At 35.5% G+C, this 23589-nt stretch overlaps 1 protein-coding gene across 1 annotated transcript; it reads left to right on the top strand.

Moving 5' to 3' along the window:
- Positions 1-1458: 1458 nt before the first annotated feature.
- On the top strand, positions 1459-23499 carry scn1ba (sodium channel, voltage-gated, type I, beta a). Its single transcript, XM_051864768.1, has 6 exons — positions 1459-3305; positions 12417-12583; positions 15852-16089; positions 17816-17957; positions 18762-18833; positions 18923-23499. Exons 1-5 carry the CDS (start codon positions 3254-3256, stop codon positions 18826-18828), a joined length of 666 nt encoding a protein of 221 aa, XP_051720728.1. The 5' UTR covers positions 1459-3253; the 3' UTR covers positions 18829-18833; positions 18923-23499.
- The last annotated feature ends 90 nt before the right edge of the window (positions 23500-23589 follow it).

Below are 23589 nucleotides of genomic sequence, written 5' to 3' on the forward strand. Positions count from 1 at the left end.
TTTAAACACGTGACATTCTATTTATCTATTTTTTTAGATAGCATTCTAGTGTACATTAATTTATTTTTTTTAACATATTAATCGTTCATGTTGTGTCAACCTCGCCAAATAAATAAATACATATAAAGCGGAACAAAATCGTTTCGTAGCGTTTTGCAGACATTAAGAAAAACTGTTGCTCAGACTTAAAGTATTAACCAGGAAGAGCAATTCAATGTAGATATATAGGCTATATATTTTACAAAATTATATATATATATATATATATATATATATATATATATAAAGGTTTCTATTGAATACTCATTTAAAGTACATACTCTGCACGTAAGTATGATACAGTTCCCATACTTTCATTAAAGTAGCCTTTAATTTCTTTGTAATTGTGGCTCACCTCATTAAGAGGTGAAACCCCGATATTACAACTGGCTTTAATTCAGTTCAAAGGAAAATTACTGTGGATTTACTCAAACTCGTTCCAAACCTGTAATTTCTTCTGGCGAAACGAAAAGCATAATATATCTTTATGAGGAACAGATGAAAAATTCAGTCACTGAAACTCCAGAAACATAAACACACTCTTCTTCTTCCCGCGTTTATAGCTAATTGTTCATTAGAAAAATCATGATGTTCGATTCATGAATGAATCGTTCGTTTATGTCAAATCTTTCATGACTCGGATCCAATTCACAAACAAAACCGGTTCGAATGATTCGTTCACGAATCTGGTTCTCGATTTCACAGACTGGAATTTTGCTGAATCGGCCTGTTTCTCACACAAAGTTATAATATGGTTTTAAGGAACATTCTAAAACGTGTTGCATTCATATTCTGGGCGCATCTGGTTGCCTATAGACTATAGTATGCATCATCAATGGCCTTTACTGAATTTGGTCTTTTAATATCGCTTTCTTAGTTTTGGAATATCCACTTCAGGCGACTTGAAATAAAGTGCTGCTTGATGTTGTATGAATGCAGTCCATTCCACTACTGCAATGCATCACAAAGTGCTTTGTTGTCCTTATTTTTTCAAAAGCTTAATGGGCCTGTTTTAAATAGCTACATGGACACATTTTCCCCTGATAGCTATTCAAAATAATTTTTTATAACAGTGTAAAATGTGTGTCTGGTTGATTTTGGCAGAGATGCTGCTTCGTATTAACGTGATGACATTCCCAAATTTCTAGACTCTAGAATAATCTGTTCTCGAACAATCCGGGCTTCATTATAGCCTACTCTAAAGAATATTCGAGATAAGTCGCGTCTTGCATCGCGCGTCACGTTCAGCACCACTGCGCGTCCGAATGAATGAACGTGAAGGACGATAAACCACCTATTTACGTTGACATAACGACTTGAATTTTTAACCCCCAGACATCATGCTTTCCATCCATCCCACTACTGCAATGCATCAGTCTGTATATCCCTCCCCCATCCCTGCTCCCTCCCAGTTCCTCCTCGCCTATCCCAAACGCAGCATCCTTCCCTCCCTATACAGCATATGACCGTCAATGAACGCACCACGTTTTGGCTTAACGTGTGGTGCTCCGGTCCAAACGGATTCTTTTGTGTATATCATAATTTAAAAACCGAGCATTTATGCGGGACCTGCAGCACAATCTGGTTAATTTCCGTGACCCTGAAATAAACGTGACCGACAGATTGATTTAAACGCGCGAGCGAGTCGACTTCATCCACTGAGAAGCCGATTTTTGGGATCGTAACCAACTGAATGAAGACTAAACGTGGGGAAGAAATGTTGTTGTGACTAAATACGTGTGGTAAACGGAAACGGTAGGCTGAGAGTTATTCAAACCACAAAACAAGGACCCCGAGGTCACGTTTATTATTGTTGACAGGTGAAATACCGTCGACGGTGTTGGTATTTGCATCAACCTAGGAAAACGGTAACGTCGTGCCCACTGAATATGTTTTAAAAGACTATAGGGAATGTAATTGAAATTATCTTTAATTCATATGTAATGTAGACGCATGAATGATGTATTATTAGCATATTTTTCGTGAACATTACGCACTGTTAGACATATGCCTTGATGTTTGACAGTTGGAAATACAGACGCTTTGGCGAAATAACAGATGGCATGAGCATATCCGGTCATAGTAAACATTTACTGCGTGTGTTAGCAACTTCATATGCATTTATTTAAATGAGAGAAAGACACAAACATCAAATGACGTTTTAAATAGGCAGCCTGCTAAATCTACTGTTGATATTTTATGTAAAAATCAATGTAAATTGCCTCATTTCATACATTTAGCAGGTCATTCCTCTTCATATTTGGCTATAAGTCTATAACTTTAAGTTGAAATTGATCCTAAGAGATATATCCTTACGTTCACACATTAACAGAAGCAATAATTCACAAAATACATAAGCAATAAATAACATTTAGTGTAAAAGTGAATGTCTGAATGTATGTCTGCATGAAGCCAAAGACACATAATCATTAAGGAGATCCATTTTCCATTTTAAACTCACTGTGGCAAAGATTGGATCACTTCAGATGTTTTTTTCTCAGGTTAAATCAGTCAACCGATGTTTAAAATAGCGCAAAATCCTTAGTTAATGTCACTTGTCTTCCATTATCTGCATAAATTTCTCATTCAAAACTAGATCACAAACCTCAGCTCCAAGTCTTCCACTGTCAAGAAAACGTTGTCGTTTAGTGAATATCTCACTATATATTTTAAAAAAAATCAGATTAGATATTTATCAAAGTATTTTATCACTAGAAAAAGTGTATTAATATCATTATTAAGTAAGTACTGGCTAACATAAATAGGTCAAGAAGAACAGCTACTGACTGAAACTTGAGTCTGGCCTCTCAGCTCTTTTTTCTTTCATGGAGTAACTGAATACTCTGGACTTGTTGGATTGATCGCCTGCACAGAGGGCGTCACATCTCTGATACTCCCTCACCGGACTACCTTGCTCCTCGTCAAAACACTCATCTCCCACCCGACAGGAAGGACAGGAGGAAAACATCATCAGGGTCTGAATTAAAAAGGAAGCCCACTGTCATCTTCTTGCCTGAACTGTTTTCCACACTGTCAAGCTCATCTGTTCACAGATCCAGGGGACGTATTTCCTTCGCAGAGCTCCTGTCTCGCTGTGGACTACTTGCCGAGACCTCCTGCTCTTCAGTTTGAGCCTGTGTTTTTTGTCTGTGTTTGTGTGTGTATGTGAAAGACAGAGACACGACTCTGAAAGCAACGGCTATCATCTGTGAAGATGTCTGCAGTGCGGCTTCTGTGGGTCCCTTTGCTGTTGTGTTTAACACACGGTGAGTGTCTTAAGCGCACCACGAAACATTTGAAACACACATTTCAAGCCTCACAACCTTTATCTCTGTCCGTCTGTGTCAGTCAGGCCATGATAAAACTGCAGGTAGCTGTATAGCAGGAATACGCTTTCAAGCTAAATTGTAAATGCTGCTGTCACGCATTGTGATTTAAAGTATTTTAGATAGATAAACAAACACTAGACACTATAACAAAGATAATGTCAATTTACATCAAATAGATACACATTTTTTAATATTATTTATAGATTTTATATTTATACTTTATATATTGTGTAGTGTATATATATATTATACACAGTAAATACACTATATATTAAATTATATATATTATAAATAATATAATATATACAAAAACCACTGTATATATATATATATACACAGTAAATACACTATATATTAAACTTTATATAGTATAAATAATATAATAAAATAAAAAAAACACCATATATATACTATGTATATATATATATATATATATATATATATATACAGTCAAACCAAAAATTATTCAGACATTTTTTATATTTTTGATATATTTTTACTAGTGGGTGCAGGGCACTATAGTTCATTTATGTAAGTGAGGATAGCAAAATGAAGTAAACTGTGACATATTATACCCAAAAATTCTTCATACAGTGGACTACCAGTAAAACTGATCAAAATTTGGAACCAAAAATTATTCAGACACTTTGACCTGACCATGTTTTGCTTAAGTGTTATCTGACATAATTAAGATTCATTTTTTCTGACACAGTTTAACTCTGAGATCTTGTCATATTTTATTACCATTTTTTAAACTATAGTGAATAAACTGTAATAATGAATTAAATGTTCAAGGTGTCTGAATAAATTTTGGTTTGAGTGTATATTATACACAGTAAATACATTATATATTAAATTATATATAATATAAATAATATAATATATATAAAAATCACTGTATCATTATCAGAAGAAGTAGCTCATATATTCTTGAGCCATTTGTAATGAATTATTAGATGTTATATTAAAAAAAATGCAACTGAAGTGATTAATTGTTTTCATAACATCAATTGCTTTCTGACCCAATCATGGCATTTTAGCACCTGTCCAGTAGTAGTATGTTTTTTTTAGCTTTTTGTTTGTTCAGTCTTAGCTCACAGCGGGTGTGTTTATGGGTTTTCGGGTTCCCAGATTTCTGAGTAAAAACCCAAACCAGCTGTCACAGTTTATAGAGCATGTGTTGATGCTAAAATGGAGCCATGGGTGATCGGGGTGGTCCAGACAGAAATACAGCTCTTGCCCAAGCTTGGTTGCTTCTGTCACAAGCTGTTATTATCTTCCAGTTGGTCGTGAATGCTTTGTTTTGTGTTGCGATTTGTGAATACTTGCTTTTGTGGTGGGTGTTCAAAATATGTGGCTGTCAGCGCTCGTTCATAGCCTGAATATCATTCGTCATTTGACTGTAAGAAGGGCAGTGATGGAAATAAATCGCCCTCTGGGGAACAGGTGTTGCCAGTTATAACGCAGTTAGATAGATGTCCTAGTTTATGCAGTGGGGATTTGTATCTTTCCTCTTGTCTTGTGCCGGGACACCCATTATAAGGATATCTGTATTTCCTGTACTAGTAGCAGGTTATGTAAATCCACCAGTTATCAGCTGCTTACATGTTAAACATGTTTTACAATGTTGAACCAAGTCTTTATTATTTCACATGCTAATTCTCTTGAAGTATTGTAATTATCTATCTATCTATCTATCAACAAATGTAATATTACTTCATATTTATTCCCTTAATACTTGATGCTATCACACCCTAAGGAAGGAGTAAAATTGTTGGAGCAGAAGGTTAAAATTAGAAAAGGAGAAAGCTTAAAAGTCCCCTGTGTTCACCTATCTCCTTGTATTATTTAGTCTCAGAATGTCCAAACTACAGTATTTGATTGAATGGTATTGCCACACAATCAGGGCCGGTCAGTGTAAATTATTTCTAGAATTTAATGGCAATGTCACCATATAATGCACTACAAACGTATTACAGTGACATTCCCCCAGGAGTAACCTGAGGTTAAATGCCTTTTTCAAGGGCACAACGGTAATTGCTTATCATGAGATTCCCATTGCTGAGCCTTAATGGTACAGTCCATCCATTGATATTCCAAACCCATTTGCAAAATGGAGAAATGTTTAAGAATTTTTGTAAGGTCATTTTATAGGGACCATGTCTGTCAAGCTCCAAAAAGGACAAAAAAGCACAATAAAAGTCAATAGTAGTCGTATAGACAGCTGAATATGCAGAATGGATGGTGAGATTGTAGAGCTAATGGTGCGTTCAAGTCATGTCGGAAAGATCGTATTTACGAGTTGAACGCACTTGAATGCCACCACAAAGTCATAAATACCAGTGGGAATCTCTGGATTTTCTTTGAGCCTCGATCTTTACGAGTTGGGGGTGTGTCAGTGAGAAACATGGCGGAATACCACAATACCTGTAGGTGTTTAGCAGTGACTTTGTCAGGCTTTTTTATTGACAACCAAAAAAGCTAATTGCCTGCATGCACAAAATATGGTAGCATTGTAATATAACAATATAATATGTAACAATAAAGTTTACAGTGGCTTCCTAAATTAATTAAAAACATAAAAAAAGCAAAACATACCTGATGCACATTCTTTGTTCTTTATTTTCTAGAAGTAGAGTTAAAAAACCTTGCTGTATTTTTGTGTAGTCAATTAAGAGAAGGTAAACCGCCATTTTGCTATGATGAAAGTGACTTGTTAACGCCTGACGTCGTAAACATGACTTCCCAACTCGTAAATACGAACTTCCCAAGAGGATTTGAATGCACATCAGACAGAGAAGATTATTAATAAATACAACATAAATCTGGGTCTGTTCCTCGTAAGGATGGCTATGTCTCTTTATAAAGTTTGGAGCTAGTATGTTTTGTTGTTGTTGTTGTTGTTTTTGTAAGAAATTAATACTTTCATTCAGCAAGGATGCAGCAAATTGATCAAAAGTGAAAGTAAAGACATTTATAATGTTACAAAAAAAAATTTATTTCAAATATTGTTCTTTTGAACTTACATTTTAAAATATATTTAAATAGAAGACAGTTATTTTAAATTATATTACAATATTTCACAATATGTTTTTACTGTATTTCAGATCAAATAAATGCAGCTTTGGTGAGTTAAAAAAATCATACAGACCCCAAACTTATGAACGGTCATGTATCACTTACATTATTAGAGCTGGTAAAGTGCCTATGCACTCACACAAAGATGATGTCCATTTACCAGCCATCAAAAAAGTCCTATAGAGCATTGCTATTATCGACAAAGACAAGTAATGCAGTCTCACAGTGGATATCTTATGTTGCTGTGGATTACATTATTTAGTGTTGAACTGTGCTACAGCATCCAGATTGTTTAAATGAAGACTAATGTAAATCAGGACCTGACATTATCACAGTCTCCGTGTGCTGCTCACACTGTGCGAGTCTCCACCGATCTCAGTAGACGCCTACTGTGATAACAGTTTCACTGGCTGTTTAACAGCTGTATTATATCCTGCTCTAAACACAATACTCCAGGAGTGCCATTAGTGTAAGTTCAGACCGTCTGGCTTAGTGCTGGACGATGCTGTAGTTGTTAATGTATGTTTGTTGCATGTTAGTGAACACTGATGATTAGCTGGCCGCAAGTGTTCTGTGGTTCTGTAGGAAACGTGGAGTAAAGCAGTGGGAGGTGGATGCAGCTAAGAAACATTGGCAGAAACACTGGCAGTCTTGATTGAAATGCGTACAGAGAGCAAGTGAGATCTGCAATGCTTATGTAGTTTCTAATAAGGATGCAAACTATATTGATGCCATATCTGCCTGTATTGGAGGTTTTTTGTATTATTATTCATGGGATCTCCCTATGTTGGATATTGAATTGTTGGTTTGCATCTATTGTTACATTTAGATTACCTTTGTCACCATCTAACGCTCACTTAAAGTAATTAAACTATTTTATTAGTCAAAATAGTGTAGAATTTTAATATGGGTCATTTATTATTTATTATTTATGAAAATAATTATCAGCTTATCATACAACATAAAATATTCATATATATATATATATTTTATTATTATTATTAGCAAAAACAGTGTCGAATTTTTATATGGGTAATTTATTTATTAATATATTATTTATGAAAATAATTATCAGCTTATCATACGACAAAATATTCATATATAAATATATATCTATATATATATATATATGAATATTTTATTAGTCAAAATAGTGTAGAATTTTAATATGGTCCTTTATTATTTATTATTTATGAAAATAATTATCAGCTTATCATACGACATAAAACATTCATATATATATATATATTTATTATTATTATTATTATTAGCAAAAACAGTGTAGAATTTTTATATGGGTAATTTATTATTTATTAATTTATTATTTATGAAAATAATTATTAGCTTTTGCTTTTTTGCATTTTATATTCGCTATTTAGACAAAATATAGAATTGTAACAGATCATTTGTAAAAATATATATTCGAATATATTCTACAGTGTAGAATTTTAATATGGGTAATTTATTATTTATTTATTATTTATGAAAATAATTATCAGCTTATCATATGCTTAAAATATAAATTTTAATGCATCTTGATTAAAAAAAACCTTATACTTAGAATATATATAAAATATATAAAAATATGCAAATATATATAAACAGAAAATATAAAATGGGAATATATATATATATATATATATATATATATATATATACTCATTTTATATTTATAAAATGATATATATATATATATATATATATTCTCATTTTATATTTTCTGTTTAGACAAAATATTATAGAATTATAACATACATCCTTTATTATTTATGAAAATAATTATATCAACCAGCATTTTGATTGTAATTTCGGTGCAGCCTGATGAACAAACCCCCTAAACCCTAAGTATGAGCAATTATGATAAATAGTGATTTTAAGGCAATTAAAGATTACAGTGAAGAAATTGAAGGTAACACTTTACAATAAGGTTCATTAGTTAAACATTAGTTAATGTATTAACTAACATTAACTAACCATGAGCAATACATTTGTTACTGTATTTACTACTCTTCGTTAACGTTAATGAAAATACAGTTATTCATTGTTTGTTCATGTTAGTTCACAGTGCATTAACTAATGTCAACAAGATTTTAATAATGTATTAGTAAATGTTGAAATTAACATTAACAAAGATTAATAAATGCTGTATAAGTGCAGTTCATTATTAGTTCGTGTTAACTAATGTAGTTAACTAATGAACCTTATTGTAAACTGTTACCAAATTGAATATATAAAACACTACTGTGACAAAAATATATGATAAAAAATATGCCAAATGTATTTTAATATGATTTAACAAGTATGTCTTGCTGATCAAGCAATCTATAATGGATCTACTGGCCAACTGTCAAGACAGCACTGCAGAGCTTCAGCAGACAGGAAGGCTATTTTGCTGATTAGACCTAGTCGTAGAGCCTATAAGGCTGGGGGAGAAGAAAGATGGCTATTAATCATTTAACAGAGGTTGAAAACGGAGGCCTAGAAACAGGCAAACCAATGAGGAGCAAGGTCTTTGTGTTCTAAGCAGATTTTCAGCAGAATCCAGCACTGTCATGCTCCTTCGGAAAGCAGTGATGCAGTTTTCTTGCACGTACAGGTCTGGCACTGTGGAAAACTGTTGTGCATGTGAGGAAAGGTGTGTCTGAGTGCACGTGTGCGCGTGTCGGAAAGAGGATGAGACGATGGGGGAGGATGGAGAGGGCGTGGATGCTAATTCTGGGCAAGGGCAAACAAGGACATACTGTATGAAGGACTGTCTCTTGCTGGTTTAATATTTATGGCAATTGCAGCCCACTCGTTATCCCAGCATCAAGAATTGATTGTGAGAAAACCCAGTGTCTTAGAGCTTAAAAAGAAGAGGCTTTGTCTTTAGATCTGGTCGCCCTGGTAAATATCACTGTCTTTTGCCTTTTACCCTTAACTAGTGGGTCACCAACAGTATCATTCATTGTAGATTAATTTTAGAGATTAAAGACTGGAGTGGACGGAGATGATAATATGTGGGTTCCACAGGACGATTGTTAGACCACAGTGACTAGAATACTGGCCAACATCATGGCATATCAAAGAGCTTTTGTTTCTATGGAAAGTCTCCACCCTGGAGCTCAGTGTTTGTCACAGATCTTTGCCATTTCCCGAGAGGCCAGAGTGTATATGTCACTGCTATACAGTTTGAGACTGCTGGCTGGCATGGAAACGTTGTCCTCGGCTGCTTGTTTTCATGTAGCAAGCCTGAATCAGCTCTCAAAAGACCTTTTCTTCTCCTTCTTTGAATCTCTCATTGCACCCCACAGTGTTCCTGTAGCTCAAACATGTCAAACAACACCAAGGTCATGGGATCAATTCCCAAGAAATTTATAATTGATCAAATGTTTACCTTGAATGCAATGCAAAATTGAAGGTCTCTCAGTTTTCCGTCCAAAAAAGCATGCTGAAGCAATTTTAAAATGCGCTTAATTCAACTCTTTAATGCATTAATTCTATCCTGGGATTAAACAGCCATTGTGCAGTCTAATCTGGAATAAGTTGCATAATGTAATCTCTGTAAAAAGGGGTTATGTAATAATGACCCTGTCCCTGCAGTGACATTGACAGAAGTTTAGACGGCAGTTTTTGACAGGTCTGAGGGAAATGTGTTCTTTCCTCCCACCCTTTATAGTGTCCTTTGATGTATCTGCTTATTTCAATTTTTTAAAAATCTCCAAATCTTCTTTGCTTTGCTCACTAAACATCGGCATGAAATCAAAATTCAAATTTTAAATGCGTTATTAATCTTATTGTGATGAATGCAAATCAACCGATGCATAGAACCAAGTCCCTGTCCAACATTTTTTCTTTTTCAATGATCCGTTACACTCAGATGTACATCAAAAGAAAGAAAAGATCTGAATTCAAATTTCCTGATAATTTACTCACCCCCATGTCATCCAAGATGTTCATGTCTTTCTTTCTTCAGTCGAAAAGAAATTAAGGTTTCTGAGGAAAACATTCCAGGATTCTTCTCCATATAGTGGACTTCAATGGGGACCAACGGGTTGAAGGTCCAGTTTGCAGTTTCAAAGGGCTCTACATGATCCCAGCTGAGGAATAAGTGTCTTATCTAGTGAAACGATCGGTCATTTTCTAAAAAAAAATTATATACTTTTTAACCACAAATGCTCATCTTGCACTGCTCTGCGATGTGCCACGCATTACATAATTACGCTGGAAAGGTCACGTGTGATGTAGGCGGAAGTACCGAGCAAGTGTTTACAAAGCAATCGGGCAAAGACTTAGTCGAATGGCCTTTACAAAAAAGGGTAAAACATCAATGTCGGACGATTTTGAAGTTGGAGGAGAAAATGAGATGGAGTTTTTCGCCCTGCCGCTGGTACTTCTGCCTACGTCACGCGTGACCTTTCCAACATGATTACGTAATGCGTGGCGCATTGCAGAGCTAGTGCAAGATGGGCATTTGTGGGTAAAAAGTATATAAATTAAATTTTTTTTAAAAAATGACCAATTGTTTAGCTAGACTAGACTCTTATTCCTCGTCTGGGATCGTGTAGAGCCCTTTAAAGCTTCACTGAAACTGCAATTTGGACCATCAACCCATTGAACCCTGTTGAAGTTCACTATATGGAGAAAAATCCTGGAATGTTTTCCTCAAAAACCTTAATTTCTTTTCGACTGAAGAAAGAAAGACATAAACATCTTGGATGACATGGGGGTGAGTAACAATTATCAGGAAATTTGAATTCTGAAGTGAACTAATCCTTCAAAAACAATAATAACACTGTTAAATGGAATCTTTAGCAAAAATTTACAAATCCATTTTCATACAGTACATTACAATGTTGTGATGCCTCATTATTAAAATGATTTGTTTAATGATTTTATTTAGTCAGGTAGTATAGAATTTAAATATCAGCCATGGTATTTATTGGCTTGCTTAATAATTTACTTGTTTTAGGAATGTGTCAGCATGATGTGTTTATACCCTTCCTCCCCTTTCCTCTGAAACTGTATTTCTGTATTGATAATTGTTTTTCCTCCCCAAACTACCTTCCTTCTTCCTCTCCACAGCCAATCAGAAGCCAATAAATCAATAATCTGTCAATGATAATTAGTGATGTGATGGATATAACACTGAAAACGTTTAACTTCTCCCTCTTTCTCGTTTTCTTCCTCTTTTGTCTTCCAGTTGTGGCACCAATTTTGACTTTTTTTCCTCCTCCCTCCTTTTCTCTCAGCAATCAAAAGCAAATTATAAATGTTGTTTTACTGAATATTACAGTAAAGAGATGCCCGTAAAAAAAAAAAAATCGAAATAGCAGGACGACTGTAGTTAATAATGTAAAGCTGTAGCTGAGATTGATGTGTGTGCAATGTTTTCTGTCCCTCATCTCATTGCACATATATAAATACTTCTCCAGAGGTCAGAATTGCAAAAAGATCATTGGTTGAGAGCGATGCAGATGTCTCTGTGGAAACTGCAGGGTGAAGTGTGAGAGAAAGATACTTGGAATATCAGGTGTGTTCCTTTCTACAAGTGTTTGCGTCTTCTAGGCATATATAGAGACTTGCATCTATATATGAAAATAGATTAATGACTAAAAAAGGATCACAGCTCACCGCTAACAATTTATTTCCCCTCAAAGCTTTTTGAAGACAAAAAAAAAAACATTTAAGTAAATACTATGATGCACAGTTAATTAGTACGATTTTAACTGCACAGTTTTTATGAGTGGAAATAAAGCTTGCAAGAAAATGCTCTGCCTTGAACTAAAAGCCAGCATGCATAATTCCCAAAAAATGGGAACGCATGCAAAAAAAAAAAAAAGAAAAAAGATAAAAAGAGAAGATTTAGACGTACTAATGCCTGTCAGTTCAAAACAAAAAAAAGTGGGCATCAGTAAGACTTAGAGCATTTTAAGAAGTGAAGCAGATGTGTCTACGTTTCTGTCACTGAATGTCTTGTTTTTCCTGTAGCTTGGCTCTGCCATGGGGCGTGTGTGGAGGTGGACTCCGACACGGAGGCAGTGATGGGCGATGGCTTCAAATTGGGCTGTATCTCTTGCAAGATGAGAGGGGAAGTGCCAGCCTCTGCCACAGTGGACTGGTGGTTCATGGCCAAAGGCGAGAGTGAATTTACACACGTGAGTATGAGACCAAAAACCAGACGTTAGAGCTTGACTTCATGTGATTGAGAGACACAGATGCAGATTAATTATTATGCAGATGCTTTTTACATGTACAAAAGCTCTAGTACAGCTGCGTGCCTACTGACATGCACACAATAATCAATGCAACTTAATTATTTCCACGGTAAAATAAAACATCTAAATCCCAAAGCAGATTTGAGAATGCTGCATTTTTCATGCAAGGAAAAGATCATGCATTATTTATGACCATCTTCGTGGCTAGAAGTGAATTATTGCACATCATTTCTAACAAAGAACATTCCCAGGCAGTATCAGCGGACTCATTACTTTGAGTATTTTTTTACAAGGAGGATGAAGAAGAAGTCCTCTGCCTTTAGAACAACTAGTTCTACTACCTTAACTGGAACTGGATTAAATATTTTGACAGTTGCAATCCCAATCAGGCTTATGACCTGTAAAGCTGCCTGAATCATAATCACGCACTGTTCGCTGACTGAGCCTGGTTTCTCCCAAGGTTTTTTTCTCCATTTTTATCACCTATTTGTCACCTGTTGGAGTTTGGGTTCCTTGCCGATATTGTCTTTAACTTGCTTAGTTGGGGACACTTGATATTCAACAATGTTTTTGATCTGCCTGCATTGGCACCATTGTATGCAAACTACATTAATAACTATTGATTTTTTACAATGGAATGAATCAATACTGAATTTACTTAAGCTGGACAATGACACCATTTTCTTTAAGAGCTGCTGTGCAGCCAAAATTATTTACCAGTTATCACTGTGAAGCTGCTTTGACACAATCTGCATTGTAAAAAGCGTTATATAAATAAAAGTGACTTGATCTTAAAAAATGCAGTGTCCACAAATAGGTGTTACACACAAGCCTCGTTCAGTGTTATGCCATAGTCCTTTGTGAGACAGTTTAGCATAGAATATTACTAGAATTATATTTATGTAATAAAGAAAGAGAATGAGAGACACTTTTTACCTGTTTAATATTTATTAATATATTAATATTTTTATTTTAATAAGTTTATTTAAATGTGAAATTATTGGCATATTAAAGGATTAGTTCACTTTTAAATAAACTTTTTCTGATAATTTACTCACCCCCATGTCATCCAAAGATGTCCATGTCTTTCTTTCTTCAGTCGAAAAAAAATGAAGGTTTTTGATGAAAACATTCCAGGATTTTTCCAAATGACAGTTTCAGTGCAGCTTCAAAGGGCTTTAAACGATACCAGACGATGAATAAGGGTCTTATCTAGCGAAACGATAGGTCATTTTCAAAAAAAATACAACTGTATATGCTTTATATAAACAAACGTTCGCCTTCTAAGTGCCTCCGCCAAAACCGCATTTCTGTATTCTCCAAAAAGCTTACGCTGTATGTCCTACGCCTTCCCTATTCAACTTACGGAACGAACGCAGCGCCAGTTACATTTTTTCCGTAAGTTGAATAGGGAAGGCGTAGGACATACAGCGTAAGCTTTTTGGAGAATACAGAAATGCGGTTTTGGCGGAGGCACTTACAAGACGAACGTTTGTTTATATAAAGCATATCCAGTTGTGTTTTTTTTTCGAAAATGACCGATCGTTTCGCTAGATAAGACCCTTATTCATCGTCTGGTATTGTTTAAAGCCCCTTGAAGCTGCAATGAAACTGTAATTTTGACCTTCAACCGTTTGGAGGCCATTGAAGTCCACTATAAGGAGAATAATCTTGGAATGTTTTCATCAAAAACCTTAATTTCTTTTCGACTGAAGAAAGAAAGACATGAACATCTTGGATGACATGGGGGTGAGTAAATTATCAGGAAAAGTTTATTTTAAAGTGGACTAATCCTTTAAAGGATGACTATCTTCTTTCAGACGAACACAATCGGCGTTATATAAAAAAAAATATCTTGGCTCTTCCAAGCTTTATAATGGTAGTGAATGGTGCTCCTGATTTTGAAGTCCAAAAAAGTGCATCCATCCATTATAAAAGTAATCCGCATGACTCCAGGGGATTAATAAAGGCCTTCTGAAGCGAAGCGATGGGTTTTTGTAAGAAAAATACCCATATTTAAGACTTTACAAACTAAAATAACTAGCTTCCGGGAGACGGCTTATGCAAATCGATTCACAACAAAATAGTAACCTTTGACCTGACACATGACATATTGAAAAACGCGGAAGCGCAAAGAATAGAGCAAAACAAAACACCGGTCACGAATTAGAAGTCTACAACGAGAATTTTTAAAGAGAAATATCGGAGGATTTCGATATAAGAGAAGAGGAGCTTGAGTTTGTTGCCCAGCCCTATTTGTTTGAACCACGAGAGGCGTCTAAGCTTGCGATACTCCTACATCCTGCGTCATACATTGCGTCAGGCTCTTTTGGCGTAGGCTGTCTGTTGGAAGCTAGTTATTTTAGTTTAAAAAGTTTGAAATATGTATATTTTTCTTAGAAAAACCCATCATTTCAGAAGGCCTTTATTAAACCCCTGAAGTTGTATGGATTACTTTAATGATGGTTCTCAAAATCAGGAGCACCATTCACTACCATTATAAATCTTGGAAGAGCCAGGATATTATTTAATATAACTCTGATTGTGTTCGTCTGAAAGAAGATAGTCATATACACCTAGGATGCCTTAAGGGTGAGTAAATCATGTGATAATTTAAATTTTTGGGTGAAATATCCCTTTAAAAGTAATTCACAGCAAATGCTATGTCCTGCAATTTTTTAGGGTTCCCACACTTTTTGACCAGTACATATCCATGACCTCTCCAGAAATGTATTCAGGATAAGGATTTGTAAGATCACTTCATAGATATTTAAATGTAATAAAGTGTAAATGTAATCGATTATACTTATTAGTGTCCAACAGCAATTATGTTATCACTGTGGCTTGTGGCAGATTTTACTCTACTAAGACCACAGTCTAGCCTATGAACTGATTTAAAACAGACCAAATCTCATTTTACATAGATTTTACTCATTGCATTGACTTTGGAAAACCAAAATCAAAAATGACATGGCATTTACAGCTTTTCCATGAATTTTCACGTTACCGTCATAGTTCTTATCTGTAGACAGGGGGCAGTGTTGAGCAAAATACAAACAATAACAACAGTCAATCACTTACCTTGTCTCTTTTAACAGTTATTTATAGACACAAAATATTGAAGAATTACAAAATGGTTTTCTTCAAATATTGTGTCCTTCACACTGGTTATTTGCCATAGCAGTCTCACTCTTTTTTCTTACAATAGATCTACAGTTATGCAGATATGACAGGCTACGTAATGGATGACCGCTTTGTTGACCGCCTGGCCTGGAACGGCAGTAAAAAAACTGATGATGTGCAAGACGGCTCAATTTACATCCTCAACGTGACCTTCAATGACACCGGCACCTATCGATGCTTCTTCGACCGCACCCTCGTCTTCCCCAATTATGAGTACCGCACCAATGCCACCAAGTTTATCATCCTCAACGTAGTGGGCAATGGTATGTCCATTAAAAGAGAATGAAATTTTTATGAAAAGAAACAAATGCAAACAGGTTTTGAAATTAATTAGGCAGGTACAAATCAGAATAAGAGCCTGACTGAACACACACAAAATCCTCTGCAGTACAGCCAAGAAGCACAAGGTTGTGTTTATAAAGACAGATGAGTCAACACAGAATAGAAATGCCTTTGTAATGTCAAAAGCAAGGACACTGTCATTGCCTTTACATGGCCCTGAAAGCACAGTGTTTTCATAGCAGCAGCAGCAGGGTTTTTATCATGTGTCCTTGACTCACCAAATGCTTAGTGTTTTGAAAGCAAGGACGTTTAAGTATCTAATGCATAATTTTATTTGAGTTATTTGATTTTTTTTTTTTCAAAATTTACAGTATTTATTTTGTGGACTGATGTAGGAACATTAAACATTTTCTTTTAGCTTTTTCTCAAATCAGTACTTTAACTGCTCCAATAATCCTAGTGTGTTATGTGAGGAATTTTTTTTTTAATTTTTTAATTTTTTACCAGCCTTGGCAAGTGAAACAAAAACCTGCAACTAAACTACCTATGCTTGTAGGAAAACAATAATCAAAAAGTGAATTACAAATAACTGAAGATGCTTATAATGTTCCATTTGTTGTCAACAAGTTGTCAACAGTGTTGTTTTTGTAAACTAAAACTATTATATATAATGTTTGTTAATTAAAATAAAGCTGAAATAATATAAAATACAAATATTAGATGAAAAACGAGGGAAAATTAGCCTTGGCAACTAACGGAAATAAAATATGTTTAAGTTGAAATACTAAAACTGGAAAGAAAAAAAAGAATATTTAAAAAACTAATAAAAATGACAAAACTAGATAGCAAAATTAAAATGAAAACTGAAAATAAAAATAAAAGCTAATTTTTGAATTAAAATACTTGTATTAAATACTATAACCGTATATAAATAATACTAAAATAACAATGGTAGTGTAAGGAAACCAGGATCTATGAAAGCCTATTTCCAAAAATAAAACGGTTGTTGTGTCTTTGATTTCTCTTGTAATAATGTTATATCTCACAATTAGGACTTTATTTCCTACTGTAAGCTTCATCCTCCGAGTATATCCTCCTGTTATATTTTTGACTCTGAGGTAAAAAAAAAAAAAGGCTTCTATAGGGTTAAAATCCCAAACTAATGTACAATATTAAACATTTTGGCAGCCAGTGATCACAAGGCAAAATCTCCTTTTATAGTTAATGAGGGAAAAGAAAGTGTAGAGTATTTTTGACAAACACTTTCCCCCTTTAATACAATGCAAAATGAATGGCCAAATTATCAAATTGTAATTTTCTGTTGGAAGCCACACTCAAAATCAACTTCTGAGGGGCTACATTTTCGGTTTGACTCTTCTGCTGAGAACAGAAGCTTTCATGTCACATATGCTGATGATATGCTGATAATTCAATCAGACGTGTCTTTACTTCCTGTCAGAGTCTGAGTCAGGCCTACATCAGCACTGATGTCACTGCTGATTTGTCTATCTTACATAATACTAGTGCTGAAACCTGCACAAATATGTTCAGACCATACTTTAAACTTCCTTCTATCAATGTTTGATCAGAATTTTAAGAGTAGTAATTCAAAACAAATCTGATCAGATCAGGTGTTAAGGATATGAAAATGTGAAAGTTATGAAAGAACCAAATATCTGAATTGAATTTTATCTCACTTACCCCTAGCTACACGAGGCATGGCATCCATCTTATCTGAGATCATGATGTACGTGTCAATCATCGGGCTGCAGTTATGGCTGTTGGTGGAGATGGTCTACTGTTACAGGAAGATCGCAGCAGCGGGAGAAGAAGCGCTGAGAGAGAGCGAGTGAGTCACTTATTTGATCAAAAATCCAGTAAAAACAGTAATATTGTGAAATATTCTCAATAACATTATAATCAATGTTGAAAACAGTTATGCTGCTTAATTTTTTTTTGTGGAAACTGTGACACATTACCATTGAAAAGTTTGAGGTCATTTAAAGGGATAGTTCACCCAAAAATTTCTTCTTTCAGTTAAACACAATCCGAGTTATATTGAAAAATAGCCTGGCTCTTCCACGCTTTATAATGGAAGTGAATGTACCCAAGATTTTGAAGCCCCAAAAAAAACACATCCAGTTTATAAAGTTTTTAATATAGATATTTTTCTTGCAAAAACCCATTTCTTCCCTTTCAGAAGGCCTTTATTAACCCCCTGGAGCCGTATGGATTATTTTTATGATGGATGGATGCGCTTTTTTGGGCTTCAAAATCTCGAGCCCCATTCACTACCATTATAAAGCTTAGAAGAGCCAGGATATTTTTTAATTTAACTCCTAGTGTATATTTATATAATATATAAATCTATACTATTTCAAATAAATGCTGTTCGTTTGAGTCTCTCTAGAGAAATAATACAATATCTGAAGGATCATAAGACCCTGAAGACTAGGAAATATATTTCCGCCTGTCTTTTATTAGTTTCCACTGCTTTTCTTCCTTCAAGTCTATATTTCCCATAATCCCAAACAGATCTATATTTTTCTGCAAGCTGCTGTTCTCAAAACTTTTCAAGTTCTTGTTGCTGTTCTTTTCTTCATTACCTTTTCTGTCCCTTCTGCCTTTCTTTCCCTTCTTCCCATTCTCTTAGGGCGGAATATTTAGCTATAACCTCGGAGAGCAAAGATAATTGTGCAGGTGTAGCTGTGGCAGAATAACACAGGTGGGATTGTTAAATGTAACTCTTATGGTCACATCTGGACTTTCTCTATTTCATTTCTGTTTAACCATCTGCCTTTTGTTTCATTTCAGGTCCAAAAAAAGTCTCAAGCCAAAAGCTTGAAGCTATGTCCATTATGACATCACCAACGGCCTCCTCCGTCACCCTCACCGTATGGCACCATCACTGCCATAACCACAGGGCCGCTGTTTTCACAACAACTGTGACAGAAACACCATTCTAAACCATCAGGGAAATGCAGTCACACATTACAAAAAAATGAAGTGTTTTGTTTTAAGGCCCTAGACAACAATTTGAGGTTAACAAATGAATGAAGCATTTATTGGTTCAAGCATGAATCTGTAACACTGAACATAACAAATTGTACTGAACATTGTACATACGTGTTTTAGCTTTTAACACCTTTTTGCTTTTTTCCACATGAGAACTCAGCTTTAAATGTGATAAAAATGAGTCACCAGTATATCTACTGAGCCAGAGGACATCAGAAATATTATAGTGTGTAAAAATCTACAAGTCACTAGTATATTTACTGAGCCAGAGCGAAAACATATATATATAAAAACATGATCTAATCAAATCGAATTATATGTGTGAAAACATATCTATATATATATATAATTAATTTAAAGATCACAAATACATATTATGTAATATAAAGATTAAAAAAAACAACAACAACTTATTAACATATATTAGGGGTGTAACGTTGAACATATTATTTCGGTTCGCACGCATGTGTAGCGAACCAATGCAGCGTTGTTTTAACCACTGCAGAAATTTTTAAACACTGCAAAAACTGATTTTCCCTCTTTGGATGGGAAACTTGTATTTCACAGTTGTATTCTTATGAAATTCACGCCAGTATTTCAATTTCTCAGCGAGTCTCAATTTATCTCCACAGACTTAACTGAACGAGCGCCGGTGTTGTCCCGACTTCTGACCCCCGCCAGATACCCCCCTAAATCCCCAGTATAGGTAGGTTTAGGATTAGGTTTTGGGGTGGGGTTAGGATTAGGCAATCAAGTAGCAGCTTCAACGAGGGATAATAATTTGGCAGGGAGTCAAAATTAGGCACAACACCTGTGCGCATTAGAATGGGACTGCAAGAATTCTAACTAAAATATACATTTTGCATCCAAAATTGGAAGCACTTCAAATCTCTTCCCAACAAAACATTGAATCGCAGCAGGAACAGTGTTTTGCAGCAGTATTGGCAGACTTCTATATTTAAAGGGAAAAACATAGTTTGTTCAGTAAAGCAAAAAAAAAAAAAACACACCAAACTGTGACTTCAAAACCGAGGTACGTATCAAACCGTCATTTTTGCGTATACCGTTTCACCCCTAATATATATATAGAAGGAGAAATCAGACAGAAAATCTCATGTTTGGCAGCTAGGTACTGTGATTAGCATTGCATAGCTAATGCCAACATAATAATAACGCACATTTACAACAAGAGCTTCCTATCTGAATACAGTCCCTCTCACATACAGGGGACTTGCACCAGAACTAACTTAACTAATCACAGCTAAGCTAACCATAATTTTTAAAACTTTTTTTCTAAAACAGTAGTTCACTTAAAGGTACACTATGTAACTTTTGCTGCTCTAGCGGTAAAAAAAAAAAAAAAAATGGCATGCATTTTGCTGAAGAACATTGTTTTGGTTGTGCTTAGGCTCTGAGTGAGTGTACAGATGAATATGACCCTTCACAATAGATATTGCTTTACAGTGAACTCTGTTAGAGAGCTACAGTTTGTCTGTTTAATAAAATACCTTCACCACTGCCACCCCCACACCATAACCATGTCAAGCAATAATAACCAACAACTGCAGAACTGTAGAGCCATACGTCACAGCAGTCTGAGGACAGCAGCGCCAGGCCAGCAGTGTCAGGAGCTGTTACGACAAACATGTCTTCTAATATCTTCAATTGTTGCGCATAGCTGCAGAGGACACATTTGTAAATTAATTTACTTGGACCCATTGTGCGAGCTGTCTCTCTAATACCGCGTGGTTTATATACATGTTGCTGCTGATTGTGCTGACATTTTTGACACACCCACCAAACAAGAGAAAACATATCTCAAACTCCGTTGCACAACGTTTCCAGGAAACATGTCGTTCAACCCGGAAACCGTAGCAAAATGTTGCGCGCCGGTTTGAGCTTGAACGTGCCCCAGACCTTCTAACGTCCATCTGAAGGTCTGGCTACGTGAGACTATCTCCTTGTAAACTGCAAAAACACGAATCTGTGGAAACTGTGACGGCATGCACATGCGTATTATGCATTTAGTCTATCCACCAATTTTTCAACGCGGAATTAAAGTGCAGTGTGTAAATGTTAGCGGCATCTAGCGGTGAGGTTGCAAACTCCCTTTCGAAGCAAAATAGAGAAGCTACGGTGGCCGTGTGGCTGACACAAGTCAATGATGTTGTCAGACACAAGACAGCAGAGAGTACATCAGCCAGTCAAGCAATGAGGTTTCTTCTTTCTTCTAACAAGGAACTATCTCTGCTTCTAATAAACCAGACGACTACTACTACTTCTTTGTGCGTATTCAATGTAGTGTCGATGCAAGCTGCCTCTAAAAACAAATTATTTAGAAGAACAACATAGTGACGAAACGCACTCTGTGGAGCCGTTTGTCCGTTTAGGGCGACTGTAGAAACATGCCGACACAAAATGACAACTTAACATGTAAGGGGATCCGCGGTGTATGTAGGTAGAAATGGCTCTTTCTAAGGTAATAAAAACATAACGGTTCATTATGTAAGGTTTTTATATACCACTGAAAACATAGTTATGTATATTATATAGCATTTCTGTCAATAGGTCCTCCCAAATTTTACTCATTGCACTTTTAAGGTGTTTTCCATGCATGTGCGAGACGTCTGATTTATTAGCCGCTATAGGGAAATAATGAGAAGAAAGTGCAGTAAACTATAAAAATAAGGTGGATAGGCATGCGCGTTTGGCGCGAGTGCTCTTTATAAGAATGCGTATGCGCAGGCGCGTAATCTTTCTTTACAAAGTGACATCGCCAACTACTTGTCTAGCATGCGTAATACAGCGTTTTTAGTCATTTTCGCAGATCCGTGTGAACGGGGATAGTTTTGATAATGTTGTCATCTGTACAAAGAAAAAAGTTTTCCTTTTTTTAGTACATCATTGTCGTGTAAACATACCCTCAGACCAGTGTGGGGTGGAGATTATAGCATCATTAAGGGTAGGTTTAGGTTTTGATGGGGTCCAAGCGTGCCACATGAGTCGTGAAAAGTGAAGCCAAAGCGTTTCGATCGCCCCCAGGTGGCTGGATGCAGTATAGGTAATAAACCCCGCCCTCTCCATGTAGCGTAATGGGAAGTGAACAATTATCAACTGTAATTTTTACCTAGGAAACTCGTATTTACGATATTTCCTAGAGCACGTGGAGGCAGCATAAGTCACAATTTCCCGCGAAAACTATCCCGTCAGGTCTAAAATACAAACACTTATAATAGGCTTACCATAGTGAATCAGGGACAAAAACATGTTTTGGAAGGATTGATTATGTGATTAAATGTTGTTAATTTTGAACAAAAAAAGTTACATAGTGCACCTTTAAATTGTTCTTTGCATTTACAAAACGCCACAACCAGCTTTCTATATTTAGTCTTTACTGTCTCAGTATGAAACAGTAAAGATATTCAGCATTATAAAGCACAAAATATCTGTTCTGGGTGAAAAGCAGACGTTGCCAGTAGCGTATAAAGCTATTTAAATCGTTCTCTTAAAAGAAATAAAAGCAAATGAATGTCACATATATGCTATAATCATAGACGGAAAGAAAGTACATTGTTGTCTAAGATTTCATAGCCGAGTTCAGCTACCGAAACTAACGTGATAAACATATTAAGAATGTGCCGTAGATTATCTGTCTGTGCTATAAATCATTTCTGTTGACCTGATCATCCCTCCCCTTTTCGTTTTGTCTTTGCTGACAAGATAATCAAGGGCTGCATGAAATCGATTGAGAATGAGATGCGCAAGTCTCTGGCTCATAATGCATGATGATTTCAAAAGAAAACTGAATGATAAAGCAGGAATCAATTGTATTCATTCACAAGTGCGGTAAACACCTTCCAGTCTTTCCTCTCCCTCTTAGTAGCCAATTTTTGGTAGTGACTACAGGGGGCAGCACAACACTGCCAGAGTCTCGCTGCCTTTTATGCATGAATGATCATTCTTGAGACTTCCTAGCTCTGTTTTTCTTACTTTTATATCTTTCATTCGGTGGTGGTTAAATTGGTAGATTTCTACTGCATGACTTTAAATACACTTTTATGAACACCGTCATAAATGCGTAACGCCGGATACGTCTCATCATTCCTGACCAAGCAAAACTACCACCACCACAGCTTCTTTTAGTGCTGTGATTACTAAAACATCGATGGTATCATACTAACACTTAGATGTGTCACAGAATATCATAACTATCTGACAATGTCTGCACCTCTGTGGGAGTCTGTACAGTATATGCACTCAACGACTTCACCGCCTCAACAACTCCAGGATGCATTTCATGTTGAAGTGAAAATGTTGCTTGCCAAATAAATTATGACAAGACAAGATCGTATGAAATAAAATACATTTGAAAAGTATATCTGATGGTTTTTTTATACATCTCTTTTTCTGAATGTTTGCTGTCTAATTAATCATTATATTTTTAATTATTATATTTTGAAAGAAAT

This window comes from Ctenopharyngodon idella, chromosome 16 (assembly GCF_019924925.1).
Source record: "Ctenopharyngodon idella isolate HZGC_01 chromosome 16, HZGC01, whole genome shotgun sequence".
In the NCBI taxonomy this organism is placed as follows: domain Eukaryota; kingdom Metazoa; phylum Chordata; class Actinopteri; order Cypriniformes; family Xenocyprididae; genus Ctenopharyngodon; species Ctenopharyngodon idella.